Raw genomic sequence first — 13,419 nt, 5'->3', positions numbered from 1 at the left:
CTCATGAACTCCCGGTGACCTTGTCATAGGGCCACAGTTCTCCAGGCCCAGGTACCTTTGGTTCAGGTGGCTTATTACCATCTGGACCCTCTGGGCTGAAATAATTCTAACCACTCCCAAACAGTGACCTTTGCATCCCCGGCTAGGGCAGATACCACCCTTGAGGCTTCCGTTTTCCTAGCCGATTCATACTCTGAGATTAATTTCCTATTTCCAAAGGTAGAATTAAAAGCACTCTTCTTCCTCAGACTTGAGACTTTGCACAAAGTAGACTCGGTAGTTGGCAACACAGCTTGCTGGCTGTCCTGTCTCCCATTCCAGGGAGTGGGCCCTGGCCCTGGGCAAAGCGAAGAGGTAGCTTGTGCAAAGTTCTGGCAGCCGTTTCACTCCCTCCGCTGGTGGGTCTCCACCATGGAAAAGGAATACGGGAGCCCGGAGTATTTGTCCTGCCACCTCAGGCTGCCCCGGAGAGAGCCTGTGGGGCCGTCCCTTTGAAGGATTAATTAGGCATCCTGGCTCTTACTGAGAGTAGCCGGGCCTTCTGGGAACAGGCTCCCATGCACAAATAACCCCAATCCTTTTACATTTAATGCTCCATACTTCTGTGTTTCAAAAATAGCATTTGTGCCAGAATTCAAACTGTTGCAGTATAGGCAAGTTGCATTGGCCTGTGTTTTTTTCAATTGAAGACCCCGGGGGAAAAGCTAATTTGCAGGATAGTATAGTGACAAAGGGAGAGAAAAGCTCATTACAAGGGTGGGGTTGCTGAAGGGACCCCTACCTCAAAAGGGAAATCTTATCCAGGAAACTTTACCAGCTGTCACCTGCAAATGTGTCCATGTGTGTACATGTGTGCACACACCTGCTCCCATGGAAACCCTGTGGAATGAGGGTATAATTCCTAGCAAAGCCAGAGGACACGCAGGCCAAAAAAAAACTGTCCAGTATAATTGTAACCACAGTGGATATCAAATCTTGGATTCTATATTTACTTGATAATGTATATCAGCATTTTTCTATATTGTAGATTTTTCCAAGTGTTATTTTAGTGATAATTATTTCACTGAGCATATGTCTTCATTTATCTTAGCCGTTTAGATATTATTGGAAATTTGGTTCTTTCCAGTTTTTGTGTTTATAAATGGGATGTCATAAGTATCATTGTGCGCAGAACTTTTTCAGTCTCTGGAGTTATTTCTTTAGAGTATAGAAGTGGAATTACAGAATCAAAAACTATGAGCGCTTTTATATTTTCCAGAAAGATGATCCTAGTAATTTTCAGTGTTACTAGCGATGGATGAGAAATTTCACAGCCTTTGGCTATTTCCTTTCAAATGTTTTTTGTTTTGTTTTAAGTTTGCTGAGAAAAAAGTTACATTTTAATTTAAATTTTATTTTTATTCTAAGTGAGGACCACTTTGGGGTTATGCTTTTTATTCGTTTACTTTTATAACATGTCTTTATTGGAATCTTGGTGTTTTATTTTATAAATTCTTTGTATAATGAAAGCTGTTTTTCCTATTTTGCTTTAAGCATTTTCCCCTAATTCTTTGCTTTTTAAAATTTCATAGTGTGTGTATGCATGGGTGTTGGCATTCTTTTTTTATCATAACATCTTATGAGATGATCAGGTTTTAGAGAATAGAATAGACCCAAGAGAAGGAAGTCAGAAAGCTGAGCATACTTTGCCCCTTTATTTCAGCGGAGGCTGCCCATGGATTATTTCAGAATTCTTGTCCTTGTCATGTGAGGTCATGAGCCTGCCTGTCTGCAGGCAGGATCACTGCTTAGAATGAGGTGACCTGGGTTCTAGTCCTGAGTGAGTGGGAATTTAGGCTCTCCACCTTCCATTTCTTCATCTGTAAAATGGAGGGTTTTAGCAGGATAACCTTGGGGGTGGGGGTTCTGTGATTGTACATGCCCAAGGTGAAGAATCATATCAACATGAAGATTCTTCTACATCTCCTTGCAGATTTTTGGAAGTACCAGCACAGTGACGCTTCCTGAAACCTTGTTGTTTGTGTCAACGCTGGATGGAAGTTTACATGCTGTCAGCAAGAGGACAGGCTCAATCAAATGGACTTTAAAAGAAGGTAATTTGGATTTGGTCCTTGGGCGCCATGGACATTTGCTTAGCTGGTTCCACAGAAACATATTCGGAGAAAGAGAAAACATTACTCATTATCTAATAAAATAAATAAGAAATAAAGAAGAATGGGATCAAGAGAGGAAAAGGTGTTCTGCTCAAAGGATGTTCATAGCTTTGCTGTGGTTATCCACTAAGTGCATCAGTTAAAGAAGCACGTTTTATCTTCTTTTCTTTTTTGCTTCTGTTTAGACTTCATGTTAAAATGGCTCTAGGCTTTTCTATTAATAGCTCTGGCTGGTTGGTCTTTATGAAGACATGCTGCACTAAATTTGTTCTCATGATTAGAATCTTGTAATCATAATTACAAGAAGGTATCTTCTCAACACCTCAAATTACTCATTTGTTTTTATAGAGGCTGAAATAATAGAGGGCTGTAAGATTTGACATTCATCCAAGTTAACCATTTTATTGGGTTGTTATGGTGAAGGGAATAAAGACTGAGCTTGTTTCTTACTTAACATACCATGCGTCCATGTTATGATCTGATCTTACTGATGGTAACTAGCAGAGTCAAGCCCTATAGCTGGGAAATTGTATTTGATTTCCAAAGTAATTTTTCCAGATAAAGCCATGCAAATCCCAGGATTTGGGACTTTCAGAGTCACCTATATTATTTAATCTGTCTAGTAATAAATCTCATTTGGCCTGAGGTTCGGGTTTGAACAGCATCATTCTCTTTCGTCACTACTCTGTGACTCATTACTTTCATGAGCACAGCCAATGTTTTTCCTTCCTTAATAAAGTGTTCCAAAACAGTATGCTAGATGGAAAAATATTGGCATATGTCAGAAGGTCACACATTGTCTTGTGAATTCAGCAACAAACCTCGTTACCGTCCATAGATGATGGCAGCTGGGTTACCACAGGCCATCCTGCCCCACCTACATGGGTCCTGCTTGGATCAGCAGGGACTTAAAGCAGCCCAAAGACGAGCTCTCTCAGGAGCGTGTGACCACGGGAAGACTGTAGAGTGTTTTATGACAGCTTCCAAGAACGTCATCTGTACTGTATCTCCATCACATTTAAGCCTTTTAATGTTTTTTAAATGAAACAGAGTCCTTGAAACTTCAGGATTTCCTATTTTGTCCAAAGATGAAAATCAGCAAATCACACAAGAATTGAGAGAAACACTTTGGCTATGGAATGTTAGGGCATGTTTTTCAGTTTCATTGTTCCCAGGCAGAGCATCTTCACCCTGAGCCACTTCATTCTGCTTTGTTTTGCCCTGCACATAATGCTTGAAGTTGTTTTTTTCCAAGTCTTCGTTTCTGCAAGTAACGTCATCTATATCCAACAAAACTGTGTCCTGTTGCTTAGTCAAACATAAGTTAACCTGTTTTCTCCTCTAACTTAGAGCTGAAAGAATTTGACTCTTTTTTTTTCTCCTCTAACTTAGAGCTGAAAGAATTTGACTCTTTTTTTTTTTTTTTTTTTTTGAGTTGGAGTCTTGTGCTGTTGCCCAGCCTGGAGTGCAGTGGCACGATCTCGGCTCACTGCAAGTTCCGCCTCCCGGGTTCACGCCGTTCTCCTGCCTCAGCCTCTGGAGTAGCGGGGACTACAGGCGCCCGCCACCAGGCCCAGCTAATTTTTTTGTATTTTTAGTAGAGAAGGGGTTTCACCGCGTTAGCCAGGATGGTCTCGATCTCCTGACCTTGTGATCCGCCCGCCTCAGCCTCCCAAAGTGCTGGGATTACAGGCCTGAGCCACCGGGCCCGCCTGAATTTGACTTTTTTTAACTCAATTGAATGTGTATTTAGAGAACCTGGAATGTGAGAGATACTGTATTGCAGCAGTCCCCAACCTTTTTCACACCAAGGACCAGTTTCGTGGAAGAGAGTTTTTCCATGGACTGGGGGAGCGGGGGCAGGGAATGTTTGGGGATGACTCAAGTGCATTACATTTATTGCGCACTTTATTTCTGTTGTTATTACTGCATTGTAATGTAGAACGAAATAATTATACAACTCACCATAATGTAGAATCAGTAGGAGCCCTGAGCTTGTTTTCCTGCAACTAGACGGTCCCATCTGGGCATGATGGGAAACAGTGACAGATCATCAGGCATGAGATTCTCATAAGAAACATGCCACACGGATTGCTTGCATGCGTAGTACACAATAGGGTTCACACTCCTATGAAAATCTAACGCCACCAGTGATCTGACAGGGAGGTGGAGCTTAGGCAGTAATGCCAGTGACGAGGAGCAGCTATAAATACAGATGAAGCTTTGCTTGCTCACCCACTGCTCACCTCTTGCTGTGTGGCCCGGTTCCTAACAGGTCACGGACCCGTCCACAGACCAGTATGGGTCCACGGCCCGGGGGTTGGGGACCCCTGTTTTATAGGACACCAAAATGAAAAAGACAGACCTTGTCCTCAAGAACCCCATGGTCCAAACCCTTGGTGAAAATACAAGAACACAGGACTACAACACAGCCGAGTCCTGTAACCACTCATGAGAGGGACCAGTAATGTGCTGTGAGCCCACATCCATTTGGAGGACAGGAGGCTCTATGAAGTGGGGTGTCGGAGGTAAGCCCTGGTGGATGAATTGAGTTCAGTCGGGAGTGAGGCCTGGAGAAGAGCAAAGGAGGCAGCAGGTCTAGGGTGCAGAAGCTGGCCCCGTTTAGCAGGAGCTTAGCAACGTCTCCAGGTAGAGGGAGGGAGGGTTACAAGGGGACCTTGAGCCTTACGGGAGCACTTAGGCATTTGTATCTGACTGAACAGGAAATCAGGAGCTGTTAATGTGATTGAACAGGTGAGTGACTCAACAGGTGCTCGCTTTGGGATGAATCCAGCAGCTGTGTGTGGGATGACTAGAGACAGGAAGCAGACCTGGAAAGCGGGGAGGGATGGGAAGGGTGAGAGGCAAGCCAGAAATAGAATCAGTAGAATCCAGTGACTGATTAGGGAGGAGGAGTTACAAGACACTTAAAGGAAGAATTAGAGAAATCCAATTAAAGTCTAATAATTTATTTTCTTTTTTTTTTTGAGACAGAGTTTCCCTCTGTTGCCCAGGCTGGAGTGCAGTGGTGTGATCTTGGCTCACTGTAAGCTTTGCCTCTCAGGTTGAGTGATTCTTGTGCCTCCACCTCCTGACTAGCTGGGATTACAGGCATGCGCCACTATGCTTGGCTAATTTTTGTATTTTCAGTAGAGACAGAGTTTCACCATGTTGGTCAGGGTGGACTCAAACTCCTGGCCTCAAGTGATCTGCCTCCCAAAGTGCTGGGATTACAGATGTGAGCCACCGTGCCCAGCCTAATAATTTCCAGTAGTATTCATGATGATCTAAGTCTGTTTTTCTGAGAATAAACTGGCTTGTTTTAGTTCAGCCCTGGATACCAGTGGCCTTAACTTATATTTCTATACAAAGATTAAAGATAGTAATGTGTAGATACCCTGAGTTTTCAGTTTAATTTTAATCTTGTGGTTATAACTAAAGATTTCAACATCTTTCTAAATTGTTAAATATAGATAAATGATAAAGGTATCCAGATGCTACTCTAAGTCCTGAGGATACAGCAAGTGAGCAAAACACGCAAAAACCTTTTATCATAGAGCTTTCATTCTAGTGGGAAAACAGGAAATCAGTTACTTAGTAGTGACGAGAGGTTTGGAGAAAAAATGAAGTGGGGACATGGAATGGGCAGTGCCAGGTTGGGGTGGGAGTCTGCAGTTTTAAACAGGGAGGGCACCACTGAGGAGGTATCATTTGAACAAGAGCTCAAGGAGGCAAGGAAGTCTTGTAGACAGCAGGCATAGTGGGTCAAAGGCAGAGTGTCCTTAAAAAAAAGGGTAGGAGTATCCCTGGCATGGTAGAGGAGGAGCACAGAGTCGACGTAGTGGAAGGAGATCAACTCAGAGAGAGATGGGCCAGCCATACAGGGCAGGAGGGACCCAGCACTTCCTTTACTTAATATTTACTATAAAGATGCTTATTGAAACAAAATGTATAGTCAGTAAACTACATATACACAGTTTCAAAAAGAAATAAACATATTACCGAACAGGTAATCTAAAACAAATAATAGGAAAGTAATTTTTAATCACATAGATGTAACATGTAATTGCTCAGGCACACACTGACACTCCCCCCATGAGCAAATGCTGTGCCTGTTGATGCAGATGGAGACAAGGGCAGGACAGTTTACCACCATAGCCATGGCAACTGGATTTCCAAGATGGTGAACTGTTCTTGGTAGTGTTTCAAACAAAGGAAGTATAGCCTTACCTGCCTTACACAGTAGTTACATTAGGAGAAAATTCAGTATATTATGAAAAAGTACATTTGTGCTTATGTGTAAAACAGACTGTAGGCTCAGATAATTAGTAAAGGGTTTTGACCCGTGAGAATGTCTGGCAGGACATTAGAGTGGCATGCAGATGCAGGGCAATCCTTGGTTGTGCAGGACCACTAGCATCCCTGGTCCCCCACACTTAGTGCCTGTAAAGTCCCCTAGTCTCTGTGACCACCAGAAAATACCTTCGTCGATTTCCCAAGTGTTCCCTAGGGAGCTGTGCCCTCCCTATGGATACCACTGGTGTAGGGCCTAGCGGCTGGTGTGAGGACATTGGCTTTTTCTCAGCCATTGGAGGAACCTGAGGCAAGGAGTGACATGCCCTGTTGTTCTGGACTGAATATTTGTGTCATCCTTCCACTGCCATTCATAAGCTGAAGCCCTAGCCCTCGGTGTGATGGTACTTGGAGATGGGGCCTTTGGGAGATAATCATGAAGGTGGGGCCCTTAGGATGGATGAGTGTCCTTATGAGAAGGGAGAGACCAGAGCTTGTTCATTCTCTCTCCACCATGTGAGGACATGGTGAGAATGTGGCTGTCTGCAAGCCAAGAAGAGAGCCCTCGCCAGAAACCAATCTCAGGCTTCCAGCTTCCAGAACCATAAGAAATAAATGTCTGTTGTTCAAGCCCCCTAGTCTATGATATTTTGTTACAGTAGTCTGAGCCGAGTAAGGCACATGGCCTCCACTTTACAAGATCAACAAGTACTGTGTTGAAACTGAACAGATGGGGCCAGGAAGAAGCTGGGAGACGAGGCAGGGGTGTATTGCACTAGTCCACACAAGAGAGGATACTAGCCTGGGTCTGAGTCTCAAGGAGGGATTCAGAGTTGAATGGAATAAACTTACTGATGCAAACACGTACCTTTAACTTACTACGCTGGGGTTCTTCAGAATAGAGGCCTGCGACTTCATTCGGCTGTTTACTTTTTTCAGGAGCCAACAAACTGGACATTTTTTTTTTTTCTTTCTGTGTTGGTTTGGCAGGTGCTTTTGTTCCTCAGTCAAATGTGTTGTGGTTCCCAGAAATGGAGATTTCTTACACCATAGTGGCAAATTATACCTAACAGAGAAAATGCGTTTTATTTTCTGGAACTCATTTGGGTTGTGACGTTTTGCTTTAGGGGCCATCCTTCTAAGCAGTGATTTTGTAACTGTAGTCTGTCTTTCTCTAAAACCTCACCAGTGAATATAGTTGAATACATTTCATCTGTGTACTTTTAGACCAAATGCAAACTGAGAATGTTGCCATCACGTTTTGTTTTAGATTAGCTTGCTTTGGCCTGATGGAGTTGAGAGGACTTTCTTTAGTATTTCCAGGGCTGGTGTAGGGCTTCTTGAGCTCACCTTGAAATACTAGTTAATACTGATTTTTAACACTCAAATCCCCATCAAATTACAGGTTATTCTTTAGTAACCATGCTCCCTTATCTTCTGTCTCCTTTCCAATAATAGTAGGCATGAAGGGCTGGGTCAAATTAGAACCATTCTTTAATAATCATAAAAATCTGCTAAATATGCAGTATGACTCCTCTCCTAGCCAGCTGGGCCCAGACTCCTGAGATGTCCCTTGAGTGGACATTTAGATAAATGATAAAGCTATCCAGATACTACTCTAGGTTCTGAGTATACAGCAGGTGAACAGAACAGGACATAATACTGGAGATTTCTTTGGAGGGAAGAGTCAGAACAAAGTTATTTGAAATTTGAAGACAATTTGATTCTCACATGAGTGTCTCTTTCTAAACCTGTGCCTCTTGCCACAGTTCCTCCCTGTGCCGACAGAATCACGACCAAGCAGTCTAGAAACTAGAGAAAATAGAATGATGCTGTGCTACTTCCCCCTTGATGCCCAGTGGTCACCAAGCCCTGTCATGTAGACTGGGAAGGACCCTGCAAACCTGACTCCTCCTATCTGGCCCCATTGCTGGTGCCTTAGCCAGGCTCTTGGCATTCATTTCCTAGGTGAATGCAACAGCTTCCTGACCACCATCCATGCCCCTTCCCCACCTTAGCCCTCTCGTTCACTCATCATACTGCCCTCAGATGTACCCTCCAAAAAGACCAATTGGACCTAGCTGTACCCTGCCTGCTGAAATGCTCTTGGTGTTGTCTATAGTGGTGGCATTGCGCCTGTGCCAGTGTGTGTGGTGTGTTACCTGTGAATGATGAGGAAAGGACAAATAGGGAGCGTGAGCATCATCCATGATAGGTTGACCATTTCAACAGCTGGCCCTTCACCCCTGCTAGTTTGAGAAGTGCTGCTCCACAGGGTCAAGTCTAAGCTCCTTAGTGCATGTGCGAGGCCGTTCATGGTCTCTCACCGCCCCCTGCCCCAACTCCCTGGGCTCCCTCCCTTGCCCAGCAAGTGCCCTTCTTGCAGCCATGTAACTCCTTACCAGGCCTTGGAGAGCTCTGGCCTTTGCTCATGCTCCCTTTCCCCCAGCAGCCTGCAATGTTAGACAAGCTCCTGTTCATCTGTGAAGACCCCTTCCCAGATTGCCTCCCTGGCTTCTCAAGCAGGGTGAGCCACTTTTTTGTCTGGGTTCTGGAGGTGCTTTTCTGCACCCTCTGTTGTGGCACTTCTGGCTTGTGTTGTAAATTTTTGTTCTCATTTGCTTCCTAGTGGATTTCTACCTCCTTGCTGGGGCTTTGGGCAGCCAGGATGCTCAGTAAATGTCCGAGGCACTTGATGCTGTCTTGGGTCCCAGAACTCTTCTGCCTGGACGTCTTTTGGGAGTCCTGAGAAACAGATGGGACTTGACTGCCTTCTCAGGATGAATCATTTGTTGCTTGTATCATAGTCATGACAGTTTCCGGTTGTGGTTTCTAATCTTGAGTTTTGCATGGCTTTTGGTGGTTGGTTTTTCTGTCCTGCGCTTTAGGCAGTGTGTGTGTGACTCTGGAAGAGTTGGAGATCCGTCCTCAGAAGTGCAATGGAAACATAAGAATGGGAAATTGTGGAAAGTGATGATGTTTTGTTAACAGATCTAATCTGTTTTCTCTCAAGGACTTTTCTAGGCTTACAATATGCATCATCTACCTTTCTACCTCACTGCTTAAATATAAGAAAAGTGTTTGTTTCTTCTCCATTCTTGTGAAGGATTGAAAATTAAGTTTTATGAGAGGGACTGTGAGAGAAACCTGTTTTTGCTTTTGAGCATCTTGATAATGTGTTGGTTCTTTCTTTTTTTGTATTTTACTTTTAAACATAGAAAGTTTAAAACATACCCAAATGTAGAAGTATTATATAAAGAACCCCCATGTACTCATCACTCAGCTTCAACAGGGACTGGCTTGTAACTAGCCTTGTTCTCCTGCAGCCCCACTCACTTTCCTCCCTTATTTTTGGGACTTGCTTCAGAGTAATGCATTTCTCATTTCAGATGGCTCCTCTTAGCGGCTGCTACACACGTAGTAGTGTGGATCTCAGCTCTGATGAGTCATCTTTGCAGCATTGGTTGGTGTGTGTTGGAATATAGTTGTGATTGTTGAAGTACATGGATAAAGTGCCTTATTTTGTCTGTAACTTAGTTACCTGTCCCTTTGTTCACTTTTGAGCATCTTGTTCGATGGCACCCCATCACTCAGGAATGAATTCTGTGAAGTTATGGCATCCTGAGAGGCACTTGGACACAGGCTGTACTGTTGAATTGTCTTCAGTGCCTTCATGATTGATTATAACGTTCAGTGTGTTTTTTGGCCTGAGTTACTTCTGCCAAGGTGAAGATGAATGAGAACGCAGTAGAATTCAGCTGCCTTTAGTATGGGCAGTTTTCTGAATTACTTGGTCATTTCTACGTGATCATCTTTGTCAAATGTGACATTTAATGACTTATGGAGGTTACCTCCAAAGAAAACTTGTTACATCCTTTTCCGGTTCTGCTGAGATGAGAATTTGGGTAGCTTTTGATTAGATGTCTTAAAAAAAATACTTTCCTCATGACAGCTGAACTGTAAAGAATGTCTGAGACTTTCTATCTTACAATTTGGACCTAACAGCTTTAATGGGAGTTTATGGCTTAGGTTAATGAAGTGCTTTTTCTCTGGAGGGAAGGAATGAGCTGCCATTGGGGAGAAATACTCCCTAATTGGGCCACTTGAATGTATGAAACATATTTGGGAGACTGAAGGTTTGAGTTAAGGAAGGGTGAATGACTTTGTTTCTGCCAGTAATTTTTTTTTTTTAAATAAGAAAACAGTGTTAGAACCTGAAACACATTCTTGAGAAAATAGCTGTTGTTTACCTCATTCAGACTACGCCTTTCTAGTTTCACTGTTACCTGTCAGCCACGGTTAAAATCTCCATGTCACCTTTAACTCATTCCTTTCTCCCACTGCATTTATCTAGACAGGGCTCCGTTTTGCTGACACTCTTATCCCTCCCGTCTGTTTCTGACTCCGCTCTTCACTCGTCCCTCCTCCCCGACTCGTGTCTGTCTGTTGTAGCACCTTTGTGATTCCTTCTCCCCTTTTTCCTTCATTTTGTGCCTTGATGCCCGCCTATCTAACTAGCCTTCAGAGGCTTGTATAGGTTGAGTATCCCTTACCTGAAATGCTTGGGACCTGAAGTGTTTCTGATTTTGGATTTTTTCAGGTTTGGAATATTTGCATTATAATTACCAGTTGAACATCTCAAATCTGAAAATCTGAAATCCAAAATGTTCCAATGAGCATTTCCTTTGTGCATCACGTTGGCGCTCAGGCTTCAGATTTTGGAACATTTCAGATTTTGGATTTTCGGATTTGGGATGCTCACCCTGTGTCACTTTTCTCTTTTTTCTTTTTCTTTTTTTTTTTTTTTGAGACTGAGTCTCACTCTGTCACCCAGGCAGGAGTGCAGTGGTGCAATCTCGGCTCACTGAAAGCTCTGCCTCCCGGGTTCACGCCATTCTCCTGCCTCAGCCTCCTGAGTAGCTGGGATTACAGGCGCCCGCCACCACGCCCAGCTAATTTTTTGTATTTTTAGTAGAGATGAGGTTTCATCGTGTTAGCCAGGATGGTTTCGATCTCCTGACCTCATGATCCGCCTGCCTCAGCCTCCCAAAGTTCTGGGATTACGGGCGTGAGCCACCGCGCCCGGCCCACATTCTTCTTTTTCTTAGAGGCTTCCAGTTGGACTATTCCACATCACAAAGTTTTCAAGGCTTTCTTCCCCATGGTGTCACTACCTACAGTCCAGCCTCATTTGTGTTGTTCCTCAGGAGGAACATGTCACATTTGCTGAGCCTGCATCCTCTGTCCCGTGAACACAGTGACAGTTTTTCACTCATGTTTTCTTGTCATCCCTGTGCTCGGGGCCAGCTGCCTTTATGAGAGTTTTCTGCTCCAAGTATTCTGGTCCCCACCTAGGAAAGCCTGTGGTGCGTGCCCCATGTTCTAGCAGTTCGTTATGTATGGTTCTTGTATATTAGCTTTGTAACTCAAACCATAAGCTCCCTTCTTTATCCTGCATGGCACTTAACAGAGAACCCAGCTGAAGCAGATGTCTGACAATTGTTTCTGAGATGTGTTTGGCCCATCTCAACAGAAAGTTACTAGTAGCAGGATTGTCAGTCCTCTTCCTCCTGGGGTGGGGGGTAATGGGGGTGTGTGCGTGTAGAGGATTACACAGACTACAAAGCAGTTGAGACTTCATCTCTGCTCTTTGGGTCCTTAAATACCTTTCAAAGGGCCAACCCAGAATACTTAAAATCACTGCTAGGGGTACACTTAGAAGGGACTGGTTTGGGGACTTCCTAACTGTGTGGTGATATCTTAGCTGTATAGGAGAGAGAGCGGATTTCCAATGCTGTGTTATGGGGGTCAGAAAGGTGGTCAGATGGGGTCAGAAAGAACAAGGTGGAAGAGGGCGATAAAGCCAGAGGTCATCTAGATTCTACCGGAAAAGCAAAAGCAGTATGTTCCAGAAATATCCGTGCTCATCTGGGAGAGAGAAGAGAAGGATCTTACAAGGCTCCTTGAGCTCCAGTCAAGTGAGCAACCTGTTCTTGTGGCTTCTGTAATCAAAGGGATCTTATTTCTTCCTACATGGAAGGAAGTGTGCCCAGAGCTACCTCCAGAGAGAGGCCATCAATCTTGAAGTCTGGTTTGAAACAATTATTTAAATTTTGGTTGATTTCATCAAAGATATTTTTCTGTTCAGCTGACTTACCACCCCATGTTTTCCCCATTCCCTCATGAATTCTGCCAACCCTGCGTTTAGGGAAGCCTGGGATGGTCCTGATGGGGTCCTTCATGCTCTTAACATGGGTTTCCCTTCAGTCTCTGTGGCCCGTGCAACTGGAAGAGCAGGCTTTCCAGAATTATGCCACAGGTGAGAGCAGGAGGAACAGGCCATTCTCTCCAACCTATTGCAGATGTTTGCCTTAAATAGCTTCTGTTTTTAACTTCTTTTTTTCTTTTAACTTTTCATTTTATAAAAACTTTATACATACCCCAAATTAAGGAGAGTAGTATCATGAAACCATGTACCCAGCGCCCAGCTTCAGTAATGATCAGCACGTGGTAATCCCCGTCCCTCTCCCTTAAATACTTTTCAAAAGGGCCAACCCAGGACATTTGCAATCACTGCTAGAGGTGCACTTAAAAGGGACTGGTTTGGGGACTTTCTAACTGAGTTTCTAAATTGTGCGACTGGGTGGAAGTGGAACCCACCAGCCAATCTGGGGAATGTGAACCGAGGAGCAGGTCCTGGGGATATGGCCTTGGGTTGAGACAGCCATAGCAGTTGCAAGTGGGACTGGGTCAGGAGTCCAAGGGAGAACATCGTCAGATGCCATGTGGAGGATTTGCAAGTGTTGGTTTTGGTCACGGGAACTTGACAGTAGTAGTTCTGATCTTATTCTGAGAGTAGGGGCCAGAGGGCAGTGAGTGGAGGAAGGTAAGAAGGCAGGAAAGTGGAACAGAGGATTCGGAGCAGTGTAGTTTTCCTGCATGGCTCAGTCACCCAGCTTGGGTTATAGAGGCA

General features: G+C 44.1%; 1 protein-coding gene across 4 annotated transcripts in view; it reads left to right on the top strand.

Annotated features, from left to right (window-relative positions):
* Positions 1-13,419, top strand: part of ERN1 (endoplasmic reticulum to nucleus signaling 1) — a 91,002-nt gene that overhangs the window by 30,355 nt on the left and 47,228 nt on the right. For all 4 annotated transcript variants that reach the window (XM_015120098.3, XM_001109583.5, XM_077972437.1 and 1 more), the window contains one exon: positions 1,973-2,093. In XM_015120098.3, the coding sequence (XP_014975584.2) occupies positions 1,973-2,093 (121 nt within the window). The remainder of the gene's footprint in view (positions 1-1,972; positions 2,094-13,419) is intronic.

The sequence above is a fragment of the Macaca mulatta genome, chromosome 16 (genome assembly GCF_049350105.2).
Source record: "Macaca mulatta isolate MMU2019108-1 chromosome 16, T2T-MMU8v2.0, whole genome shotgun sequence".
NCBI lineage: Eukaryota > Metazoa > Chordata > Mammalia > Primates > Cercopithecidae > Macaca > Macaca mulatta.
This window is presented reverse-complemented; position numbering and strand designations above follow the sequence as displayed.